This window comes from Pseudophryne corroboree, chromosome 2 (genome assembly GCF_028390025.1).
Source record: "Pseudophryne corroboree isolate aPseCor3 chromosome 2, aPseCor3.hap2, whole genome shotgun sequence".
NCBI lineage: Eukaryota > Metazoa > Chordata > Amphibia > Anura > Myobatrachidae > Pseudophryne > Pseudophryne corroboree.
The window spans coordinates 872,365,896-872,392,243 of NC_086445.1; the positions used below are offsets into that span (position 1 = coordinate 872,365,896).

General features: G+C 44.0%; 1 protein-coding gene across 2 annotated transcripts in view; it reads left to right on the plus strand.

Moving 5' to 3' along the window:
* CRYBA1 (crystallin beta A1) overlaps positions 1–26,348 on the plus strand; it is a 390,148-nt gene that overhangs the window by 283,602 nt on the left and 80,198 nt on the right. Inside the window, exon 1 of one of the 2 annotated variants that reach the window (XM_063955932.1) lies at positions 24,361–24,747. The exons of the other annotated variant lie outside the window; for it this stretch is intronic. Coding sequence (XP_063812002.1) covers positions 24,639–24,747 — 109 coding nt within the window. The 5' untranslated portion in view covers positions 24,361–24,638. Of the gene's footprint in view, positions 1–24,360; positions 24,748–26,348 lie in introns of those variants that run through there. 2 annotated transcript variants of the gene reach the window in all.

The following is a 26,348-nucleotide window of genomic DNA, read 5'->3' on the forward strand; positions in this document are numbered from 1 at the left end:
TGCACCGGAAATTATTCGGGTTTTGTGTTTCGGTTTTGGATTCGGTTCCACGGCCATGTTTTGTATTCGGATGCGTTTTGGCAAAACCTCCCAGAAAATTAGTTTGTCGGATTCGGGTGGGTTTTTTTTTTCAAAAACGCCTCAAAAACAGCTTAAATCATAGAATTTGGGGGTAATTTTGATCCCATAGTATTATTAACCTCAATAACCATAATTTCCACTCATTTCCAGTCTATTCTGAACATCTCACACGTCACAATATTATTTTTAGTCCTAAAATTTGCACCGAGGTCGCTGGATGACTAAGCTAAGCGACCCAAGTGGGCGGCACAAACACCTGGCCCATCTAGGAGTGGCACTGCAGTGTCAGACAGGATGGCACTTAAAAAAATTAACCTTAAACATCACATGATGCAGAGATAAATAAAATAAAAAAAGAGGTGCAAGATGGAACCCTTATGTTGTATAAACAGGACATGCACACTTTAACAAACCCATAATTTCAGCCACAGGGTCTGCCACACGCATGTGGCTGAAATGACTGGTTAGTTTGGGCCCCCACCAAAAAAGAAGCAATCAATCTCTCCTTGCACAAACTGGCAAGATGTCCACCTCCTCCTCATCGTCCGATTCCTCACTCCTTTCACTGTGTACATCCCCCTCCTCACAGATTAATATTAATTCGTCTCCACTGGAATCCACCATCTCAGGTCCCTGTGTACTTTCTGGAGGCAATTGCTGGTGAATGTCTCCACGGAGGAATTGATTATAATTCATTTTGATGAACATCATCTTCTCCACATTTTCTGGAAGTAACCTCGTACGCCGATTGCTGACAAGGTGAGCGGCTGCACTAAACACTCTTTCGGAGTACACACTGGAGGGGGGGCAACTTAGGTAAAATAAAGCCAGTTTGTGCAAGGGCCTCCAAATTGCCTCTTTTTCCTGCCAGTATACATAGCGACTGTCTGACGTGCCTACTTGGATGCGGTCACTCATATAATCCTCCACCATTCTTTCAATGGTGACAGAATCATATGCAGTGACAGTAGACGACATGTCAGTAATTGTTGGCAGGTTCTTCAGTCCAGACCAGATGTCAGCACTCGCTCCAGTCTGCCCTGCATCACCGCCAGCGGGTGGGCTCGGAATTCTTAGCCTTTTCCTCGCAGCCCAAGTTGCGGGAGAATGTGAAGGAGGAGCTGTTGACGGGTCACGTTCCGCTTGACTTGACAAGTGTCTCACCAGCAGGTCTTTGAACATGTGCAGACTTGTGTCTGCCAGAAAAAGAGATACAACGTAGGCTTTAAACCCAGGATCGAGGACGGTGGCCAAAATATAGTGCTCTGATTTCAACAGATTGACCACCCGTGAATCCTGGTTAAGCGAATTAAGGGCTCCATCCACAAGTCCCACATGCCTACCGGAATCGCTCCATTTTAGCTCCTCCTCCAATCTCTCCAGCTGCTTCTGCAAAAGCCTGATATGGGGAATGACCTGACTCAGGCTGGCAGTGTCTGAACTGACTTCACGTGTGGCAAGTTCAAAGGGTTGCAGAACCTTGCACAATGTTGAAATCATTCTCCACTGCGCTTGAGTCAGGTGCGTTCCCCATCCTTTGCCTATATCGTAGGCAGCTGTATAGGCTTCAATGGCCTTTTGCTGCTCCTCCATCCTCTGAAGCATATAGAGGGTTGAATTCCACCTCGTTACCACCTCTTGCTTCAGATGATGGCGGGGCAGTGTCAGGAGTGTTTGCTGGTGCTCCAGTCTTCGGCACGCGGTGGCTGAATGCCGAAAGTGGCCCGCAAGTTTTTTCGCACACTCCCAGAAAACGGCCAGTTTCCGCCCAGAAACACCCACTTCCTGTCAATCACAGTAGATCACCAGAACGATTAAAAATTCTCGTTATGCCGTGAGTAAAACACCTAACTTTTGTGTAAAATAACTAACCGCATGCGCTCTGCAAACCTTGCGCATGCGCAGTAAGCGACTAATCGCAATATAGCGAAAGTCGGCAACGAGCAAACAACTCGTAATGAGGGCCAATATTGGTGGCGTTGTCCGATGTCACAAATCCCCAGGAGAGTCCAATTGGGGTAAGCCATTCTGCGATGATGTTCCTCAGTTTCCGTAAGAGGTTGTCAGCTGTGTGCCTCTTATGGAAAGCGGTGATACAAAGCGTAGCCTGCCTAGGAACAAGTTGGCATTTGCAAGATGCTGCTACTGGTGCCGCCGCTGCTGTTCTTGCTGCGGGAGGCAATACACCTACCCAGTGGACTGTCACAGTCATATAGTCCTGAGTCTGCCCTGCTCCACATGTCCGTGGTTAAGTGGACATTGGGTACAACTGCATTTTTTAGGACATTGGTGACTCTTTTTCTGACGTCTGTGTACATTCTCGGTATCGCCTGCCTAGAGAAATGGAACCTAGATGGTATTTGGTACCGGGGACACAGTACCTCAAGCAATTCTCTTATTCCCTGTGAATAAACAGTGGATACCGGACACACGTTTAACACCAACACAGCTGCCAAGACCTGAGTTATCCGCTTTGCAGCAGGATGACTGCTGTGATATTTCATCTTCCTCGCAAAGGACTGTTGGACAGTCAATTGCTTACTGGAAGTAGTACAAGTGGTCTTCCAAATTTCCCCTCTGGGATGACGATCGACTCCCAGCAGCAACAACAGCAGCGCCAGCAGCAGTAGGCGTTACACTCAAGGATCCATCGGAGGAATCCCAGTTAGGAGAGGACTCGTCAGACTTGCCAGTGACATGGCCTGCAGGACTATTGGCGTTCCTGTCTAAGGAGGAAATTGACATGAGGGAGTTGGTGGTGTGGTTTGCACGAGCTTGGGTACAAGAGGAAGGGATTTAGTTGTCAGTGGACTGCTTCCGCTGTCACCCAAAGTTTTTGAACTTGTCAATGACTTCTGATGAATGCGCTCCAGGTGACGTATAAGGGAGGTTGTTCCTAGGTTGTTAAGGTCTTTACCCCTACTTATTACAGCTTGACAAAGGCAACACATGGCTTGATGCCTGTTGTCCGCATTTCTGTTAAAATAATTCCACACCGAAGAGGTGATTTTTTTTGTAATTTGACCAGGCATGTCAATGGCCATATTCATCCCACGGACAACAGGTGTCTCCCCGGGTGCCTGACTTAAACAAACCACCTCACCATCAGAATCCTCCTTGTCATCCTGGTGTACTTCAACAGTGACATCTTCAATTTGACTATCAGGAACTGGACTGTGGGTGCTCCTTCCAGCACTTGCAGGGGGCGTGCAAATGGTGGAAGGCGCCACCTCTTCCCGTCCAGTGTTGGGAAGGTCAGGCATCGCAACCGACACAATTGTACTCTCCTTGGGGATTTGTGATTTAGAATAACGCACAGTTATTTGCTGTGCTTTTGCCAGCTTAAGTCTTTTCATTTTTCTAGCGGGAGGATGAGTGCTTCCATCCTCATGTGAAGCTGAACCACTAGCCATGAACACAGGCCAGGGCCTCAGCCGTTCCTTGTTGTAAATGGCATATTGGCAAGTTTACGCTTCTCCTCAGACGCTTTTAATTTAGATTTTTGGGTCATTTTACTGAACTTTAGTTTTTTGGATTTTACATGCTCTCTACTATGACATTGGGCATCGGCCTTGGCAGACGACGTTGATGGCATTTCATCGTCTCAGCCATGACTAGTGGCAGCAGCTTCAGCACGAGGTGGAAGTGGATCTTGATCTTTCCCTATTTTACCCTCCACATTTTTGCTCTCCATTTTTTAATGTGTGGAATTATATGCCAGTAATATATCAATAGCAATGGCCTACTGTACTGTATTATATATGTATTCTGTTGGTCACCAAAATGCTGCACTGTAATACTATATATACTGCTCACAAAAATGCAGCACCGATATGGAATGGATACTTGCAGTGACACAGAGCTGCAAGATACAGCAATGGCCTACTGTACAACTATATACTGTTGGTCATCAAAATGCTGCACTGTAATACTGTATATACTGCTCACAAAAATGCAGCACAGATATGGAATGGATACTTGCAGTGACACAGAGCTGCAAGATACAGCAATGGCCTACTGTACAACTATTTACTGTTGGTCACCAAAATGCTGCACTGTAATACTATATATATTGCTCACAAAAATGCAGCACAGATATGGAATGGATACTTGCAGTGACACAGAGCTCCAAGATACAGCAATGGCCTACTGTACAACTATATATTGTTGGTCACCAAAATGCTGCACTGTAATACTATATATACTGCTCACAAAAATGCAGCACAGATATGGAATGGATACTTGCAGTGACACAGAGCTGCAAGATACAGCAAAGGCCTACTGTACAACTATATATTGTTGGTCATCAAAATGCTGCACTGTAATACTATATATACTGCTCACAAAAATGCAGCACAGATATGGAATGGATACTTGCAGTGACCCAGAGCTGCAAGATACAGCAATGGACTACTGTACTGTACTACTATTATACTGGTGGTCCCCAGTCCCCACAATAAAGCACACTGAGCACAGATATTTGCAGCATACTGAGCACAGATATGGAGCGTTTTCAGGCAGAGAACGTAGATATTTTCAGCACACTGAGCACAGATATTTGCAGCACACTGAGCACAGATATTTGCAGCACACTGAGCACAGATTACGGAGCTTTTCAGGGAGAGAACGCAGCCACGTCCTCTCCGTTCAATCTCCAATGCACGAGTGAAAATGGCGGCGATGCGCAGCTCTTTATATAGAATACGAATCTCGCGAGAATCCGACAGCAGGATGATGACGTTCGGGCGCGTTTGATTTAACCGAGCAAGGCGGGAAGATCCGAGGCTGCCTCGGAACCGTGTAAAATAGGTAAAGTTTGGGGGGGTTTGGATCTCGGAGAACCAAACCCACTCATCTCTACTTTTAATTACCCTTGCATTTGCAGTCTGTATATTGGACAAGTCACTATTAATGGTAAGACCTGAGTACATTTATATAGTATGTTAGTAATGGGGAGAGTTTGGGTCGTGGGGACCCCCTGGGTTGGTGTGGCCAGGATTCTTCAGGGCATAACAATTTAACACTTTATTTGGCACTTACAGCACCCTATTTGTTTGTTTTCTTAATCAATGTAAAGATTTTAACACAATTAATATTATCTCTGACCCATGTAACACTCAACACATAGCAGCTTCTTTTTACTTATCGAACACCCTCTAACTCTTTACTTGCTATTTCTCACTTTTGTGGTGCCCTGGGGCAGTTTGTTTGGGCCCGGGCATGGGGGTGTCCCATGCCCTGGACTTGAACCTTTAGAATGTTATGTTAAGGACCTACCTGATGATGAAGTCACCTGGACGCGGTGGGTAGGCCCATACTTTTGGCCAAAATTATGTTAAAAAAAAAATTACTTTTACTTGATGTTAAATTGCAAAACATATTACAATTATTCTGATTAGTAAGGTTTGGAGAGTGCATCTGCATTCTTTTCTTTGTGTGTGACACTACACGTCTCAGCATGATACCACCTCTAATTATGTTTATTTAGGGTGTGAAGTCCAGCCCCCCCCAATATAAATGATAGCATGGCAGATGACAGGTATCACACAGGTATGTTATATCCTGACAAGTCTAATGGTCTTCTTATTATTCTCCTTTCCTGTAGACATTCAGTGTTGGATCCAAGCTGAATTATGATTCTTGGCTGATCACAATGTTAGACAGAAGAGACAAAACTGCATCAGAATAATCTTTTGGTGACCTGACTTCCCATTTCTTATGCCTTTTCATTTTACTCCCATTGGGGTTGGTGCAGAGTGGATTGAGCACAAAATGGGTGTAACATATGGAAAACAAGGCACAAAAAACAACAACTTATTTCTGAATATATATTGAGCCGTACTCATTGCATGTGTGTAGCTCTGTAACGGCACATATGTCACATACGCGTAGTTTTATCACTCTGCATGTCATATATTCAGCGATGGACTGGCACACAGTGGTACAGGGGTAACCCCCGGTGGGTCCCATTGCTTCAGGGCCCACCTTCTCCTCTTGGGATCATATTCCAGACTGTGCACCACTAATTATACATTATACATATATTACATTATACTGCACAGGAGTATGGTGCATTCGTTAATTTGGTACATTATAATGCATGCACTAGCAGTATTTACTTATATATTTATCAAGGGGCCTAGACCATGCACCCTTTAATGGTTAGTAAAGCCTCTGCAGTGAATGGCCACACTTTGAAGCATGGGGCCCTACCACTGCATTCCCCCGGTGGACCCTTCATGCCCCAGTCCGACACTGCTTGTACTATAAAATAAAATCCACACATAAAAGCATAATATATATCCAAGCACAGATGAAAGCACCTGTCAACTTCAGCCAATCACAAGTACTGGCAACCATCATCATCATCATCATCATTATCGTCAGTGCCCTTGCATGTTCCCCTCACAATCCTCAAATATTAAGTTTTTTATCATGCGTATTCTAGTCTTTTTCCCAATCTGCAAGTGTTCACAATTGCACAAACATGCCATGGCTATTCTTATACTAGGTCACAATGCCCTTCTCTTGCCTAACCCGACAATAAGTTGTGTCAGAATTTACCAGATCTGCAGGAGCACATAATGTGTGTTTGCACTGCTTTGGACATAGGCAGAGCAAATAACCATAATTTATGCTCCAAAAACTAGCATAATACTCACTCTGATTCGAGCTCATACATTTTTCCTTTGAAGTCTGATTGAATTAAGGGATAAATCCATTGTAGATAACACTCCGTGAATGGTTAGGAATAGGTAAAAGTTGTAACAAACCAGATAGTGCCATATTTTTCAGCTTTATGCTGAGCATAAGTGAAGCAGGACTGGAGGTAGGCTTTAACCTCTTTTGACAATTGAGGCCACCAGAAATAATGGAAGGCTATGGTTAGCATCTTGTGAACTCCCGGGTGACCTATTGTGGTAATGTCTTTGAACCTTTTGTAGATATCTCATCAGAGAATAGGAATAGGGATGAAAAACTTGAAGAGCAGAAAGTGACATCCATCAAAAGCTTGTTGAACTCCTGGACATCGTATTTGGAGTTTGGTTTTGTGGCTTTGGCCACCCAAGACCGAAACACCAGAGTGCGGAAGAAGCAATTATTTTCTTCTACTGGTATTATAGGCAGAGGGTCTTGAATCTGCTTAAAAATTTCTTCAAATTGTCAGAACAAAGCATGTGCCTTCCCATTACAGAAACCAGGTTGGGAAGGCACCATAAAATTGAAGTGAGAGAAAAATAAAACCCACTGTGCTTATGTTGCATTTGGTCTTTTGGTGGACTTCAATTAGTCCAGATTTTTGTCATTGGTGAAAATTGAGATAGGAGTAGAGGCACCTTCCAAAAGGTGACACCAATCTTCTAGAGCAGACTGGATGGCAATTAATTTCAGTTGCCTTATTCAGCAGCAGTGTAGGCCCCTGGGAAAAGCAATGCACTGGGGCCCCTACCCATCCTCTAGCGGTAGGGGTGGGCTATGCTATCAGCGTCAGCTTTGATGTCCCAAGAGTGGTAGGGGGTGTTCTATCTTCCACTCAGCATGTAGGACCTGGAGCAGTAATTTCTGCTAATTACTCATTTACTGCATAGATGGTGGGAGAGGGGGCAGGAGGGAGAACACTAAACTGTAGAAGGGGCATTGGGCTGATTGAAGGTGCCCCAGTACATGACTTCCAGGGTGGTAGGGGGTATTTAACATGCAGGTAGGGAAGCCAATCCCGGGCCATTTTTTCAATCCCGGGTATCGGGATTGAAAAATGGCCAATCCCGGGATTCCCGGGATACCCGGGATTGGCTTTTATCTAGATGGCCGCCCCCTCGCCCCACCCCGCCCCGCACATATAACTTACCATATACCAAGGGCGGGCGGGAGGGGAACATCCGTTGATCGCTGCTGGGAGCCGCTGAAAGCACAGCGCGACCTCTCACGCTGCGGTCGGGACCCGGAAAGAGGATGCCGGGCAGCGTCTGAGCTTCCTGTGGACGCTCAACGCCGATCCCTCAATCCCCGGGATTGGAGCTTCCAATCCCGGGATTGAATCCCGGCCATTTTTGGGCCTAAATCCCGGGATCCCGCCGATCCCGATCCCGGGATTGGCCACCATACATGCAGGGGACGAGTGGATAGTGGAGTGGGCTTCATATTCATCATTTTCCGGTGGGAGGGTTGTTTACTTGACTGCAGATATCTCCTGCTCCTGGAAATAGATTTCTTAGCTTTCAATGGGATAAAAAAAATAGAGTGTCCTACCTTTCAGGAGGTACTGGGGACTTGGGGATCAGTGTTCAGGAGCCAGAGCAATCCACCAATGAATATATAAAACTGCATACCAGGCATGCAGAGCTGGAGTAGTGACCAGCTGCTGCAAGGCTGATATCTGTGGTTCTGGGCATAGCAGAGACAAGCAACCAGTGTCCACCAGTATCTGGCTGGGAAGAGCAATTAACAGGCTCAAATCGGGACCACTGCTTTGAAATCTGATATCTCTGGTTCCCCAGGGTCGATTTTCAAAAATCTGGTACCCCTGAAAAAGGATACCCTCAGCTATCAGCCTAGTACCCATATACTCTTGGGGCCCTTGGGGAACTGCCCATTGAGCCCATACAGAAAGACGGGAAATCTCAGTGATGTGAACGTCTCTGCCTGATTGACAGACAGCGGTGCTCACGGGGTGGTCGCGGGTGGCAACGCGGCAGTGCGGTGGTGGTGTGACAAAAACGGGGTCACGGGCATTTTCTGGGCGGCTGCGTGATGTCACATGCGGCTGATGGACAGGAAACATGGCAGTGGCCCGACTGGGGGCAGCGATGGCGGAATTGTAGTGCCCTTGACGGAGCAGGTGACTGGAGCATGAGCACGACTGGCGCCGCCCTCGCTATGCCCTTGATACCAGGGACACCGCCAGGTCAGGAGGTGGCCGACCCGGAAGCCCCCAGTGGTCAACTCCCATGCATGTGACAGTATAATGCCATGATTTCAGGTAATGTGCAGCAAACACCATAATGAAGCAATTCACAAATATGTCATATCAGTTTTTAGAGATAGTGGGCTGATAAGGGAGGCTGGAATGCTTATGGTAGGTATGGGAGAGTCGGCAAGTATGGTTCATACTGTAGAGAAAATAAAATATTTCTGTGTATAGTTTTTTTCCCATTATGTTAAAACTTCTTAAAAGCCCTATGCTTCTTTATTTAATTACATTCTTAATTTATCTAGTCTTTTTTTTTCCCCCACAAATGAAAGATTGCAAATTAGTGGAGCAATCAGAGAAAAGTGAATGTGTTTAACCCTGTAATGACAAAGATGTCAGTGGCGCATCATTTTGCCAGTAAATGTGTGGTCATAAGAGACCGCACATTCTGCTTTCCATGCTATTATAACCTTTTTTTTTTTTTAAATTCTTTCTGTCTTGAATTTGTTTGACTTTCTTGTCACTCAGACCTCACATTTGCACCCAGATCAATTAGAAAACGCAATGGAATTTGCTGCACTATATAAGAAAATGTTAATAAATAAATAAGTAAATAAATAAATAAATAAATATTCTCTAATCCACCACTTAATGCCTCCAAACAGTTTCACAAGCATTAGTCTCTTTTATATCAGGTCACAAAACACCATTAGTAAACAGAAAAGCATTAGCACTATGCCCCATGAATGCGATGCAGTCTGCTCTGCCTGTACAGTATGTATCTAATGTTATTTATCTCTTGTACTGTATTTATGAATCACAAAGTTAGTCTCCAGAAGAAAAAATACATAAAAAATGTAATTAGAAGAGGATGGTAGACAAAAGAAAATAAATCACTGTTCAGAAGATGATAAGAGATACAACGTAGCAGGGCTGCTACAAAAGAAATGTGTTAAGCCCCATATGTACTAGACGGAAAAGTGAAAGATCTCGCTCAGAAGGGCCGTTCTGAGTGAGATCTTTCACAATCTCGTCCAGTGTGTACACTCAATGTCATTAATGATGCGCGCTCACGCACATCGTTAAAGACCCCCTCCCTCGTCTGAACATCGTTACCGACCCCCCCCCCCCCTCCACCCCACCGTCACTGCCTTCCCCGCGGCATCAGCAAGTGTGAATGCACTTGACAATACCAGCACCGACAATATCGGCGTCGTTGGGGATCAGCTACTGTGTACTGGCCTTTATTATGAAGAAAGTAAAGTTGAAAGAATATACTATGAGATTGGTACATTTAATTACAAGTGAGTATTGGTTATATTGGTTGTTATAGGTTGAAATAAAGGCAACATCCCTCTCATGCTGGTTTCAGATCACAAATGCCGGATCCCACCCGGTAAGAGAAACGTGTCCTTACCGGGTGGGATCTGGCATTTGCGCTCCTTTGCTGGCTTTCCGACCCGGCAATATACCAGGTCGGTTGCCATAGCAGCGGGGGGCGCAGCTTGGGCGGGGGTGAAGGTGGCGCCGGGAGATGAGCTTATCTCCTGCGCCGCCTCTGCCTATGCTGTGAGTGGGAGCCGTGTCGCATCGGAACGGCTCCCATTCACACTGCGCCTGACCCGGTATTCAACCCGGTAATAACCCCTACTTTTTTACCGGGTTGAATTACCGGGTCAGGCGACCCGCTAATTCACCAAAGGACCTTTCACATCGCATACTGACCCGTTTCGACACGGCACGTGTCGATACCGGGTTATTTGTGCGATGTGAAAGGGGCATCAGTGTCTTTGGGAGAGAATGTAATAGGGTGTGAGAATCAGAAAGTGAGAGATTTTGTGAGAGTTCTACTGTTTTTGTAAAGTGACAATTATTTACATGGCAAAATCAACCTGGTTGATAAAAGATAAAGACACAGACGGTGGGATGTACAAAAGGATCGCAGTACATCCCGCCACTTATCGCACTGATACTAATCGCATACAGTATGTACTAAACCAGCTTTACCCTGTGCGGCGGAGACCAGGCTAACGGAGGTAAGTACATATACGAAAATGCTGTAAAACACAGAAAATTGGATTTTTACTGTATTTTCACTTTAGTACATCTTAGGAGGGATGTTGCCTTTTTTTTCAACCTATAACAACTAATACTCAGAAATTAAGAGAATTATTAATAAAAATTACAACATTCTTAAACAGTATCCTTTAATGAGGAATATTCTACCATGTAAACCATGTTGTATCTTTCGTAAAAATAAGTCCCATAAGGATTTAGTAGCCCCAAGGTTTCTGAAATGTGTTGACGATCAACATAATGCTCCTATTTAAAGTAATAACTGGTTACAGAAGAAAACAAAGGTGTATTACATGCAACCATACCCAAGGTCGTACTCAAACAGTTGCCCTTGAAAGGGGAAAAACTCTATGTTATTAGGAATGTTATTAATTGTTACATTGCCTATGCCATTTATATGTTAATTTGGGGATATATTTTAAAATACATAGGATAACTTGCTCTTTGAAAATAAGGTTCTTAGAGCACTGCAGGAATATTTTTAATAAACTGCACGCCCACAGCATGTCCAAACAATATAGCAAATTTCATAATGGAGACTCTAAATGCCTCGGACTAATTGGCCTAGAATTTATCCCAGATACAAAATGAAGAGGGAATCGCTACAGAAATCTTTGTAAACAAAAGATATTCTGTATGTTCGATATGAACGCTATATTCCCAGTGGGATTAAATGAGTCAGTTAAACTAAATGTTGTCATTTAAAATCATTATCCATCTGCTATGTGTTTGAGTTCTTTAGATCATCACTTATTTTCTTTTTTTATATCTTGAATATTCTATATTATATATTATTATCAATACTCTCCTTTGTGTTGCGGTTGATGCAATATTTTGTCAGTAAGGTCCAGATTTATCAAGCCTTGGAGATTGATAAATTGCATGGCGATAAAGGGACTTATTCAGACCTGATTGCAGCAGCAAATTCGTTAGCAGATGGGCAAAACCATGGGCCTAATTCAGACCTGATCGCTCGCTAGCGTTTTTTGCATCACTGCGATTAGGTCAGAACTGCGCATGCGTATGCACCGCAATGCGCAGGCGCATCGCACGGGTACAAAGCGGTTTGTTGCTCTGCGATGGGTTTGTGCTAAGAATCCATTCGCACGGACGATCGCAAGGTGATTGACAGGAAGAAGGCATTTGTGGGTGGCAACTGACCGTTTTCTGAGAGTGTTTGGAAAAATGCAGGCGTGTCCAAGCGTTTGCAGGGCGAATGTCTGATGTCAATTCCGGTCCCGGACAGGCTGAAGTGATCGCAGTGGCTGAGTAAGTCTTGGGCTACTCAGAAACTGCACAAGATCTTTTTGTACCGCTTGGCTGCACATGTGATCGCACACTTGCACAGCTAAAGTACACTCCCCGGTGGGTGGCGTCTATGCAAACGCAGGACTGCAAAAAACAGCTAGTGACTGATCAGGTCTGAATTACACCCATGTGCACTGCAGGGGGGGGGGGGGGAGGCAGATATAACATGTGCAGAGAGAGTTAGATTTGGGTGGGGTGTGTTCAAACTGAAATCTAAATTGCAGTGTAAAAATAAAGCAGACAGTATTTACCCTGCACAGAAACAATATAACCCACCCAAATCTAACTCTCTCTGCACATGTTATATCTGCCCCCACCTGCAGTGAACATGGTTTTGTCCATTAGCTAACTAATTTGCTGCTGCAATCAGGTCTGAATTAGGCCCAAAGTACCAACCAATCAGCTCCTAATTGTCATTTTTCAAACCCAGCCTGTAGCATGGTAGTTAGGAAACTGATTGGTTGGTACCACGGGTTAAAGTGGGGGGAACAGGGTGGAACTGAGTTCCACCACCTGTAACGGTAGGTTCAACTAGTTCCACCTCCTCCACGGCCATGCACAGTAACTCCAAAAGCCCACCCCACCACCCTTGTAAATAGATAATAGATTTCCAGTGGTAGGATGGTAGCGTCTATATTCTCTTCGTGCAGAGGACCTTTCCCATAACCCCCTGGGTCCATGTCACAATCTATTTGGAATAGAAAAGTGTGGCGAGCGAAGCGGAGCGAGACACAGAGCCCGATGCGTGGCGAGCAAAGCGAGCCCGCGAGGGTCCAATGCTGCATAGAAAAAAAAAATACCCCAAACGAACGGAGAACGAAGAAAACATTTAGGAGCTGTAAGGGCGGAAGTTGTCACCTGCCCACTCGTTTTGTCACGTCCAGGTCCTTTGCACGAAGGCAACATAGACACAACCATGGTAGGATGGCTAATAGTGTAAAATTCTAATAAAATTCTGTGTTTAAGCTGCATTTGTAGTGCAAGTAAAACGCATGTAAAATTCGGTAGAAATGAAAATGATCTCCCCAGTGGAAACAGTACATATTTGTGTGTTTATGTACTTTTACTTATGATACAATACATGAGATTTTTGGGAATCTGAGTTCTATTTCAATGCTGCTGACGCGATTCAGTTAAAAATTGTCATTAATTTCAAACGCAGTGCCATGTAAACATAATGAGACATGGCTAGTTCTGTAGTCTGTAGCACTTACAGATGTATCCTCATACAGCGTTGCTCATAGCGCACTATTTAGGGTCCTGTGTCGCGAGTTGGAAATAACGTTATGGCATGAGTTATGTCCCGCGCCATGTAATACACAGTTTAACCGCTGGGTGGCAAATGCTCCACGTTGAGACTACAGTGCTGAATACAATGCTGTGACAGTAAGCAGTGATCTGTGAAAGGATGGCCAATCACATTCTTCCCTTTATAAAAAAAATCCCTTTCCACAAATTACAGTGCCACGCTGCCGCTCGTTCAGTCAATTAATTTTTTCGTTACGTTGTGTACAAAATACCGGATAGCATTAATATGACTCCCAGATGGTCTACAGCAACACTGCCGCCCGATCACGCTAGATATGGATATTGTCGTTATAGTATTAGCATAACAGCATTCATATTTCGGACTAGCTTCGGCAGAAATATTGAATGCAAAGTGCACTGGGTCCCTACTGTACCTCATGATGGTATCCGTATTCAATCCGTTTTTTTTTTTTTAAAGCACTCAGATACAACACATCACATATATACCCGGAGGGCCTGTCTGTATCGTGGTCGGCTGTGGCCTAACGAGAACAGCATCTACCTGCAATGCTTGCACTCGTGGGTTCGATACCCATTAGTGCTTGATCACTGCTAGGGACAATGTTAAAGCTGTGGCCGATGCGTTGACCATAATTTTTTTTTGTGTATTTAGATATTCTATTTTAATACAATAAAGTTTTTTGGTGTATTGCTACTTCTCGTTATATAAAAAAAGTCTGCTTCTACTAAATACAAGGCCACGCTGCAGCCCTGTTCACGCTATTCATCAGTCGTTACATTGTGTACAAAATGATGGATAACATTAGCATAAGCAGCAATCCTATTTCGGACTAGCTTTGTGTCTCTGTTGTTTCAAATGGGCACAAATATTGAATGCAAAGTGCAACTGGGTACCTACAGTATCTCATGAATGCACAGTATGACTACCAGATGGTCTTCAGCCACACTGCCGCCCAATCACGTTAGCTATAGATATTGTCATTACAGTGTGTACAAATTGCAGGATCACATTAGCGTAAGCAGCTACCTTTTTTTTTTTAAAGCACCAAGATACAACACATGACATATAAACCCGGAGGTCCCACCTCTACCATGGTCAGCTGTGGCCTAACTAGAACAGCGGCCACCTGCAATGCTTGAAGACCCGGGTTCGATACAGAGTTTGGCACCCATTTATTATTTTATTTTTATTTTTTTATTCATTTTTAATACAATAAAGTTATTCAGTGTTATAAGTTTCTACTTCTCGTTATATAAAAAAAGTCTGCTTCTACTAACTACAAGGCCATGCTGCTGCCCTGTTCACGCTATTCATCTAGTCGTTACGTTGTGTACAAAATTATGGATAACATTAGCATAAGTAGCAATCCTATTTCGGACTAGCTTTGTGTCTCTGTTGTTTGAAATGGGCAGAAATATTGAATGCAAAGTGCAACTGGGTACCTACAGTATCTCATGAATGCACAGTATGACTACCAGATGGTCTTCAGCCACACTGCCGCCCAATCACGCTAGCTATAGATATTGTCGTTACAGTGTGTACAAATTGCAGGATCACATTAGCGTAAGCAGCTACCTTTTTTTTTTAAAGCACCAAGATACAACACATGACATATAAACCCGGAGGTCCCACATCTACCATGGTCGGCTGTGGCCTAACTAGAACAGCGGCCGCCTGCAATGCTTGAAGACCCGGGTTCGTTACAGAGTTCGGCACCCATTTATTATTTTATTTTTATTTTTTTATTCTTTTTTAATACAATAAAGTTATTTAGTGTTTTAAGTTTCTACTTCCCGTTATATAAAAAAAGTCAGCTTCTACTAAATACAAGGCCACGCTGCAGCCCTGTTCACGCTATTCATCTAGTCGTTACGTTGTGTACAAAATGATGGATAACATTAGCATAAGCAGCAATCCTATTTCGGACTAGCTTTGTGTCTCTGTTGTTTGAAATGGGCAGAAATATTGAATGCAAAGTGCAACTGGGTACCTACAGTATCTCATGAATGCACAGTATGACTCCCAGATGGTCTTCAGCCACACTGCCGCCCAATCACGCCAGCTATAGATATTGTCGTTACAGTGTGTACAAATTGCAGGATCACATTAGCGTAAACAGTAGAGATGTGCACCGGAAATTTTTCGGGTTTTGTGTTTTGGTTTTGGATTCGGTTCTGCGGCCGTGTTTTGGATTCAGACGCGTTTTGCCAAAACCTCCCTGAAATTTTTTTGTCGGATTCGGGTGTGTTTTGGATTCGGATGTTTTTTTACAAAAAAACACTCAAAAACGGCTTAAATCATAGAATTTGGGGGTCATTTTGATCCCATAGTATTATTAACCTCAATAACCATAATTTACACTCATTTTCAGTCTATTCTGAACACCTCACACCTCACAATATTATTTTTAGTCCTAAAATTTGCACCGAGGTCTCTGGATGGCTAAGCTAAGCGACACAAGTGGCCGACACAAACACCTGGCCCATCTAGGAGTGGCACTGCAGTGTCAGGCAGGATGGCACTTCAAAAAAATTGTCCCCAAACAGCACATGATGCAAAGAAAAAAAGAGGCGCACCAAGGTTGCTGTGTGACTAAGCTAAGCGACACAAGTGGCCGACACAAACACCTGGCCCATCTAGGAGTGGCACTGCAGTGTCAGACAGGATGGCACTTCAAAAAAATGGTCCCCAAACAGCACATGATGCAAAGAAAAAAAGAGGCGCACCAAGGTCGCTGTGTGACTAAGCTAAGCGACCCAAGTGGCCGACACAAACACCTGGCCCATCTAGGAGTGGCACTGCAGTGTCAGACAGGATGGCAGATTTAAAAAATAGTCCCCAAACAGCACATGATGCAAAGAAAAAAAGAGGTGCAATGAGGTAGCTGTGTGACTAAGCTAAGCGACCCAAGTGGCCGACACAAACAGTTTACGCTTCTCATCAGACGCTTTTCATTTTGATTTTTGGGTCATTTAACTGAACTTTTGTTTTTTGGATTTTACATGCTCTCTACTATGACATTGGGCATCGGCCTTGGCAGACAACGTTGATTGCATTTTATCATCTCGGCCATGACTAGTGGCAGCAGCTTCAGCACGAGGTTGAAGTGGATCTTGATCTTTCCCTATTTTAACCTCCACATTTTTGTTCTCCATTTTTTAATGTGTGGAATTATATGCCAGTATCAAAAGCAATGGCCTACTACTATATATACTGTGCACAACGGAAATGCACCACAGGTATGGATGGATAGTATACTTGACGACACAGAGGTAGGTAGAGCAGTGGCCTTCCGTACCGTACTGCTATATATACTGGTGGTCACTGTCAGCAAACTGCAAAACTAAAATGCACCACTGGTATAGAATCTAGATGGATAGTATACTTGACGACACAGAGGTAGGTAGAGCAGTGGCCTTTCCGTACCGTACTGCTATATATACTGGTGGTCACTGTCAGCAAACTGCAAAACTAAAATGCACCACAGGTATAGAATCTAGATGGATAGTATACTTGACGACACAGAGGTAGGTAGAGCAGTGGCCTTCCGTACCGTACTGCTATATATACTGGTGGTCACTGTCAGCAAACTGCAAAACTAAAATGCACCACAGGTATAGAATCTAGATGGATAGTATACTTGACGACACAGAGGTAGGTAGAGCAGTGGCCTTCCGTACCGTACTGCTATATATACTGGTGGTCACTGTCAGCAAACTGCAAAACTAAAATGCACCACAGGTATAGAATCTAGATGGATAGTATACTTGACGACACAGAGGTAGGTAGAGCAGTGGCCTTCCGTACCGTACTGCTATATATACTGGTGGTCACTGTCAGCAAACTGCAAAACTAAAATGCACCACAGGTATAGAATCTAGATGGATAGTATACTTGATGACACAGAGGTAGGTAGAGTAGTGGCCTTCCGTACCGTACTGCTATATATACTGGTGGTCACTGTCAGCAAACTGCAAAACTAAAATGCACCACAGGTATAGAATCTAGATGGATAGTATACTTGACGACACAGAGGTAGGTAGAGCAGTGGCCTTCCGTACCGTACTGCTATATATACTGGTGGTCACTGTCAGCAAACTGCAAAACTAAAATGCACCACAGGTATAGAATCTAGATGGTTAGTATAATTGACGACACAGAGGGGGTCATTCCGAGTTGTTCGCTCGCAAGCGGATTTTAGCAGATTTGCTCATGCTAAGCCGCCGCCTACTGGGAGTGAATCTTAGCATCTTAAAATTGCGAACGATGTATTCGCAATATTGCGATTACACACCTCGTAGCAGTTTCTGAGTAGCTCCAGACTTACTCGGCATCTGCGATCATTTCACTGCTTGTCGTTCCTGGTTTGACGTCACAAACACACCCAGCGTTCGCCCAGACACTCCTCCGTTTCTCCGTCCACTCCTGCATTTTTTCCGGAAACGGTAGCATTTTTTCCCACACGCCCATAAAACGGCCTGTTTCCGCCCAGTAACACCCATTTCCTGTCAATCACATTACGATCGCCAGAACGATGAAAAAGCCGTGAGTAAAATTCCTAACTGCATAGCAAATTTACTTGGCGCAGTCGCAGTGCGGAAATTGCGTATGCGCATTAAGCGGAAAATCGCTGCGATGCGAAGATTTTTACCGAGCGAACAACTCGGAATGACCCCCACAGGTAGGTAGAGCAGTGGCCTTCCGTACCGTACTGCTATATATACTGGTGGTCACTGTCAGCAAAACTCTGCACTGTACTCCTCCTATATAATACTGCTGGTCCCCAGTCCCCACAATAAAGCAGTGTGAGCACAGATATATGCAGCACACTGAGCACAGATATGGAGCGTTTTTCAGGCAGACAACGTATAATACTGGTGGTCACTGGTCAGCAAAACTCTGCACTGTACTCCTCCTATATAATACTGCTGGTCCCCAGTCCCCACAATAAAGCAGAGTGAGCACAGATATATGCAGCACACTGAGCACAGATATGGAGCGTTTTTCAGGCAGACAACGTATAATACTGGTGGTCACTGGTCAGCAAAACTCTGCACTGTACTCCTGCTATATAATACAGCTGCTCCCCAGTCCCCACAATTAAGCAGTGTGAGCACAGATATATGCAGCACACTGAGCACAGATATGGAGCGTTTTTCAGGCAGAGAACGGATAAAACTGGTGGTCACTGATCAGCAAAATTCTGCACTGTACTCCTCCTATATAATACAGCTGCTCCCCAGTCCCCACAATTAAGCAATAAGTACAAATATTTTCAGCAACATTAATAAACGGAGAGGACGCCAGCCACGTCTTCTCCCTAACATTTCCAATGCACGAGTGAAAATGGCGGCGACGCGCGGCTCCTTATATAGAATCCGAATCTCGCGAGAATCCGACAGCGGGATGATGACGTTCGGGCGCGCTCGGGTTAACCGAGCCATACGGGAGAATCCGAGTATGCCACGGACCCGTGTAAAATGGGTGAAGTTCGGGGGGGTTCGGTTTCCGAGGAACCGAACCCGCTCATCACTAGTAAGCAGCTACCTTTTTTTTTTTTTAAAGCACCAAGATACAACACATGACATATAAACCCGGAGGTCCCACCTCTACCATGGTCGGCTGTGGCCTAACTAGAACAGCGGCCGCCTGCAATGCTTGAAGACCCGAGTTCGGCACCCATTTATTATTTTATTTTTATTTTTTTATTAATTTTTAATACAATAAAGTTATTTAGTGTTTTAAGTTTCTACTTCTTGTTATATAAAAAAAAGTCCGCTTCTACTAAATACAAGGCCACGCTGCAGCCCTGTTCACGCTATTTATCTAGTCGTTACGTTGTGTACAAAATGATGGATAACATTAGCATAAGCAGCAATCCTATTTCGGACTAGCTTTGTGTCTCTGTTGTTTCAAATGGGCAGAAATATTAAATGCAAAGTGCAACTGGGTACCTACATCTCATGAATGCACAGTATGACTACCAGATGGTCTACAGGCACACTGCCGCCCGATCACGCTAGCTATAGATATTGTCGTTATGTTCTGTACAAATAGCCGGGTAGCATTAGCATAAACACTCCATGTTAACTTGCTATCAAATACTGTATGACAAAGGATGACATTATTTTCCAAATTCTGATACAGGTGCATTTGCATTGTGTTCGACCAATAGCAGGGCATACCCACCGGCAATGCACACAATGGCAATTAGCAGCATTGTCTAAGGTGTCAGCCGCTAAGAGCTCACACAAATGAGTCTTCCTTTTTGATAATTGGTATTACAGACTTGAGTGGCCAAACACTTTATAGACACCTCATACTGTATAAAGCCACTTTTTAGACACAAGAAGCTATCCATTCTGTGATTCTGCATCTTACAGTGTAGACTTGCTACTGGATTCGTCTCTTCGGCCGTATCACCCATACAAGCCCTTGAGATACATTCTGCCGCTTCTGCTGACTTCAAAGTCAAGTTGTTGCTGTATTCTACTTTTTCTACCACAAACTTTTTCTACTGAAGGATCATCTCGCTAGTATAGTAAGCACAGTAAGTACAGGTCATTTGTACATTATGCAGTATGCCACTGATTTCTGCATTTAAAGTATACACTAATGCTACGTCCAGTTACATGGCAGTTACTGTAGGATCTGATTGGCTGGTACTTTGGGGAACATCTACTAAGCAGTGATAAAAGTGGAGAAGAAAGCCAGTGGAGAAGGTGCCTATGGCAACCAATCAGCTGCTCTGTATACTTTTATAGTATGCAACTTATTAATGTTACGTTAATGCTTATTGGTTGCCATGGGCAACTTCTCCCCTGGCTCACTTCTCCACTTTTATCGCTGCTTAGTACATGTTACCCTTTATCTTCTACCACTTTATCTCCATCCAAGGCTTAGTAAATAGACCCCTAAGCCCCCTGCTGCTACTGCACTGTATCATACTGTACCTCCCAACATGACCCTCTCCACTAGAGGGACAAAATGCTTTATTCCTGGAATAATTAAATTACCTGTGGGGAACTACAGTGTACTGTAGTTATTTGAATATGAAGGTGTTTCACCAAAGGTGATGGCTAGCATTAATTAACAGTGTGCCCTGTTGCTTTGCCCCCAGTAGATTTGCCCCAGTAGTTGTGCCCTCTGTTGCTTTGCCCGCATTAGTTGTGCCCCCTGTTGCTTTTCCCCCAGTAGATTTGCCCCCTGTTGCTGTGCCTCCTGTAGCTGTGCCTGGGTGTAGTATGGTATGCCGGCGGTCGGGCTCCCGGCGACCAGCATACTGGCGCCGGGAGCCCGACCGCCGGCATACCGACAGTGTGGCGATCGCAAATGAGCCCCTTGCGGGCTCGCTGCGCTCGCCACGCTATTTTATTCTCCCTCCAGGGGGGGGCGTGGACCCCCACGAGGGAGAATAAGTGTCGGTATGCCGGCTGTCGGGATTCCAGCGCCGGTATACTGTGCGCCGGGATCCCAAGAGCTGGCATACTGAAGACCACCCGCTGTGCCCCAGTAGTTGTCCCCCCTGTTGCTATGCCCCCTGCTATGCATGGCAACCCTCCCCCCAGTCAAACATACTGTATTTCTAAACAATAGATGATGTCTCCTTTCACTCCCAAAGAATTAATCCAATTAGCCCAGAATACACATCCATATGCAGTTACTGAATTTCTAAACAATAGATGACTTCTCCTTTCACTCCATCTGATCAGGCCGGCTCTGATGTTACACACTCGCCCAGAAAATGTTTGGGAAGGCCTGTATTTTTCCTCAGAAAACGGCCAGTTACTACCCACAAATGTCCCCTTCTTTAAATAATGTATTTTGTTTGAATTCATATCATTGTTTGGATGTCATTAGTCCTAGAACACAATGAAATGCATTGGTGTATTAAATATTGTATTATCACCCAAGATTGCATGGCAGAATGCAGTCACATTGGGTGAATGTGTCACCTGGAACAGGCAGGATCATACTGCATCTAACAGTATACTGTACTTCTTATTGGGCTCATTCAGATACTGTATACCCAAAATAGAAGGGATAAGCAAATACAGTACATTGGGCTCATTTATCAATGAGTACATCGCTGACTGTGTGTGGGCACCCTCCTCTCCTGTAGCTGTGACTGTCTCTGCTATTAAACTGAGCACTAGAGACTGGCACAATGCCAGAGTCTACAGCGCGTGCATTGGACTTTCAAATAATGGCGCAGCGGCCATTTTTCTGAGTAGACTCTGGCACTCAGAGCGCTAGCAGCAGTGGTGACGGCTACAAGAGAGGATGGGGCCCAAACATGGAGTCTGCAGATGCCCATAGTACTACTGTGTAGCATAACGTGAATAATGTCCTGTACATTACTGTGCTCCGTTATGTGAGTAAGGCACACTATTGTTGTGTGCTGTAATTTGATTTGGGGTACTATTGAGTGGACACGCCCCTTTTTTGCCACACGTGCCTTCCCTATTTCAAATATGAGGGGGCACCAGTTCTTTACTTTGCCAGGGCTGCTCTGACCCCTAAATACAACCCTGGGGGCTAGTCACCCTGCATACCATATCTGTGTGCCTGATCGTAGTCCTGCAACATTTTGCAGGGCTACGATCGGGCCGGAATTAGCCCCTTAGTCATGAATTAGTGACAAACATGAAAAAGTGGAGTAGTTACCCATGGCAACCAATCTGATTCTCGGTATAATTTTATACTATAGTATGCAATTTATAAATGTTACCACAATGCTGATTGCTTCACTTCTCCACTGTTTTCACTGCCTAACATGCTGCTACAGTATGTTCTACATGAAATCCCAGCCCCTGGCATTGTAATGTGGCCATGTCTGCGACTCACGTCTACAGTACAGTATGTACTGTAATTTAACACTCGCCAGACATTTACAGTACTGTACTTCACGAACGAGCTTGCACCCCCTCATACAAAGCCCTGTAGTACTGTAATTGAACCATAATTTGCTACTGTACTGTTACTACTGTACTGTACATGTACTTGAGTCTTATTATTGTGTATTGTAGAGTGCACTGCATAGTGTGAAGATGGTGAAAACCAAAGCATTCTATTCTGGAGCCCGTTCAGCGTCACTTACCAAGAAAATGTCTGCGGCAGTGCCACAGATTCTAAAGAAGAAAGCAGGAAAGGAAAATGTTCCTGTTGTCAAAGTAAGGAAAAATGCAAAGGCCAAATGCCAAGTTTTGGAGAACACAATTGGCAATGTAACCAATGAATATTTGGTGCAAGACATGAATGCTGCTGTAGAGAACACAGTTTTCTGTGATGAAACACACACAGTGACGGATGTGTCACGTATCATAGATGAGGACTTTCACCCTTTGGAGCTTCACGACACTACACCACTCATACAAGCATCGCAATCACCGACCCATAGGAGGCTTGAATTTAAAGATCCCAACCCATGTGAATGCAGCTGCACAGGGCTGGTGAGAGACCTTCTGGGCAAGGTGACTCACCTTCAAGCGCAAATTGATGGACTGACAGGAAAACTGGATGGACTGACAGGAAAAATGGATGGACTGACAGGAGGTCTGAATGACATGCTTGCTGGAGCCATGAAGGATGTCATCCGTCAATCAATGGAACAATGGCAAGCTGGTGGAGGACCACCTATTAAAGCATCCCAGCCAGCACAATCTGAATTTGACTGCTCTGATGCATTTGATGCTGAAGAGGATTGTGATTTGTAAACGACACAACAAAACACATCTTTCCACTTTTCTGAATTGGAGATGACACCAGCTGCATCTGACCAATTGCCCAGCATGGACACAGAAACAGTTGCATCCCATCACTTGACTGTCATGGACACAACACCACTGCCATCTTACCGGTTGCCTGACAGAGACAATGCACCAGATACACCCCACCATCAGACTAACATAGAAACTCCACCACTGTCATCTTACTGGTTGCCTGACAGAGACAATGCACCATCCCGCTGATCAAACAACATGGACTCTGCAATGGTTGCATTATCCCAGTTGTCCAGTAGAGATGTGAACAATGTAACGTTACCTTCACCTGGAATACCACCAATGTGCAGCACACCTAAAAATGTGCGCGTGCATGGAACCTCCTTGCCCGACATGCCATTGAATGTAATAACCGCTGACGGTGACAACACTCTGTATGAAGCAGGCCATCGAGAGATGCATCGTTATGCACAACTTGTTTTCCAAGAACATGTTGCATTTGAACTGTACTTGAATTGGAGCAATAAGGTCAACTTTGATGGGCAACGAGGAAAATTTGCAATCCCCGACAATTTGCGCAAGGACATACTGTCACGGTGCTATGCCCAATTCAAGATGGGAGATGTTGAATTTGTAAAGCTGAAGAACACTTTAAATGGATTGCTACGGATGCCCAGAATAAAACCATGGAGAGGCATACTGTAACAGCACAGCAACTGGTGACTTCAAACTGTGGCATCTATTGGACACGACATTCAATGTGAAGAAGGGTGACGAGAGAATATGGTCATTCACTCATCAATAAAAAAGGTACATTACAGTACTTACAGTACATTATTGTGCTGTGGTGGGTACTGCAATGTGCTTACTGCTTGAACATTATTTGACAGTATTGTACAGTACAGTGAGTGTTTCTTACAGTTCTGTACAGTATTGACGTTTCTCTCTCTTGCTCTCCCACTCTCCTGCTCCTGTATGGGACTTTGTAGTGATAACAGCAGGGGGGGGGGGGGAGTTTCAAGGCTCGTTACTGTTGCATTATACAGTGCACTGTACATTGTTATACTACATTGTACACTGTAGACTCCACTCCCCCTGCCCCTTCTCTTTCAGGGACTTTGAAGGTTTTGCTATGGGGCCCTCAAAGTTCTACTTTTGCCCCTGCCTGACATTACTCAATTCCAGACATCTACAGTATACTGTACTGTAGGCTGTATCTGAAACGTCAGATTTAGAGAAACAGAAACACTTTGTTAGGCATTGCTGTGACATGTTGCGAACTTACGAATCCTACTACTGTACTAACGATATTTTTATTATCTTCTTCCCACCATGCACTGAACTACTGAGAAAAAGGAGGAAGAACTGCGTCGAAGAAGGTAAGCTTGTGATATTTACTGTGTACAGGTTAACAGTCTTTGGAAACTCTGTCCCTGATATTGTCTCTCCCCAGGAAACTGTATCTCTCGCCCACCCCACCCCTCTCTCTCTCTCCCCCCTCTAATCTTTCTCTATGACACCATCTCTCTCGCTCTTTACTTTTTTTTTACATGAAACCCTCTCTCTTTCTCCCCCTGCCCCTTCTCTTTCTTGTTCCTCTCTCTCCTGCATGGGATTTGATATTGACACCAGCAGGGTGGACTTTGAAGGTTTTGCTATGGGGCCCTCAAAGTTCTACTTTTCCCCCTGCCTGACAGTATAAGGTGTATACTGTATGAAACAAAAATGAATTGTGTGAATGTACTGTACACACACTTTGTTTAATGCACAAAGTTATAAAAAAAATATTGGCTAAAATTACCTTCAGGCTGTGTGTATAAGGTGTATACTGTATGTAACATACAGTAAATTAATTCTGTGCTTAGATTTAGGTCCCATCACCATGATATCTCTTCATAGTATGCAATTATTCTAAAATACGGAAAAATCCCATATCCAATATACAGTACCTCTGGTCCCAAACATTTTGGATAAGGGAGACTCAACCACAGTGTTGCCAACTCTGAAATGAAAAACAAGCAACCGATGACTGAAAAATAAGCCCAAAACAAGCCCAAACCAATCCTAAAAAGCCCCAAAAAAAGCCCAACTCAAGTTTTGTTTTTTTTTTAATATAAAAACAAACATTATTGTTTGTCTTATTAAAATACATATAATTATTTATATAATCTGCCTTTAAGGTCTTTACAATGATATTTATCAGCACGAAACTGGCTTTTAAAGAATACTGGAATTTTTATCAATATTATAGTTAGAGTTGTGAATTTAAGATACTATACTTTCATGTTTCCTCTAAAGAAAAATCGAAAGTGAAAATTGCATGCCAACTGTATATACTGTATCTGTGGTCATTTGTATTCACTGAAATATTTATTCGATGGAAAGATAAAACAAATAATCTTACAACATCCAACTTTGTATTTCTATTAAATAAATAAAGAGGCCAAATCAAGGTAACAAAAACAAAAGATTATTAAGACAATTTAAAATAATAAATGCATATATAAATATTAAATAGTAACTCAATTCAATAAATAACAAAGGAATTACTGAGAGGTAAAGTGCATTGCAGATGGCACACTGAGGTAAAGTGCATAGCACACTGTGAAGTAAAGTGCATTGCAGATGGCATACTATGTGAGGTAAAGTGCATGGCACACTGTGTGAAGTATAGTGCATTGCAGATAGCACACTGGGGGTCATTCCGAGTTGTTCGCTTGTTGCCGGTTTTCGCAACGGAGCGATTAAGGCAAAAATGCGCATGCGCATGGTACGCAGTGCACATGCGCAAAGTAATTTAGCACAAAACTTAGTAGATTTACTCACGTCCGAACGAAGAATTTTCATCGTTGAAGTGATCGGAGTGTGATTGACAGGAAGTGGGTGTTTCTGGGCGGAAATTTACAGTTTTCTGGGAGTGTGCGGAAAAACGCAGGCGTGCCAGGATAAAACGCAGGAGTGTCTGGAGAAACGGGGGAGT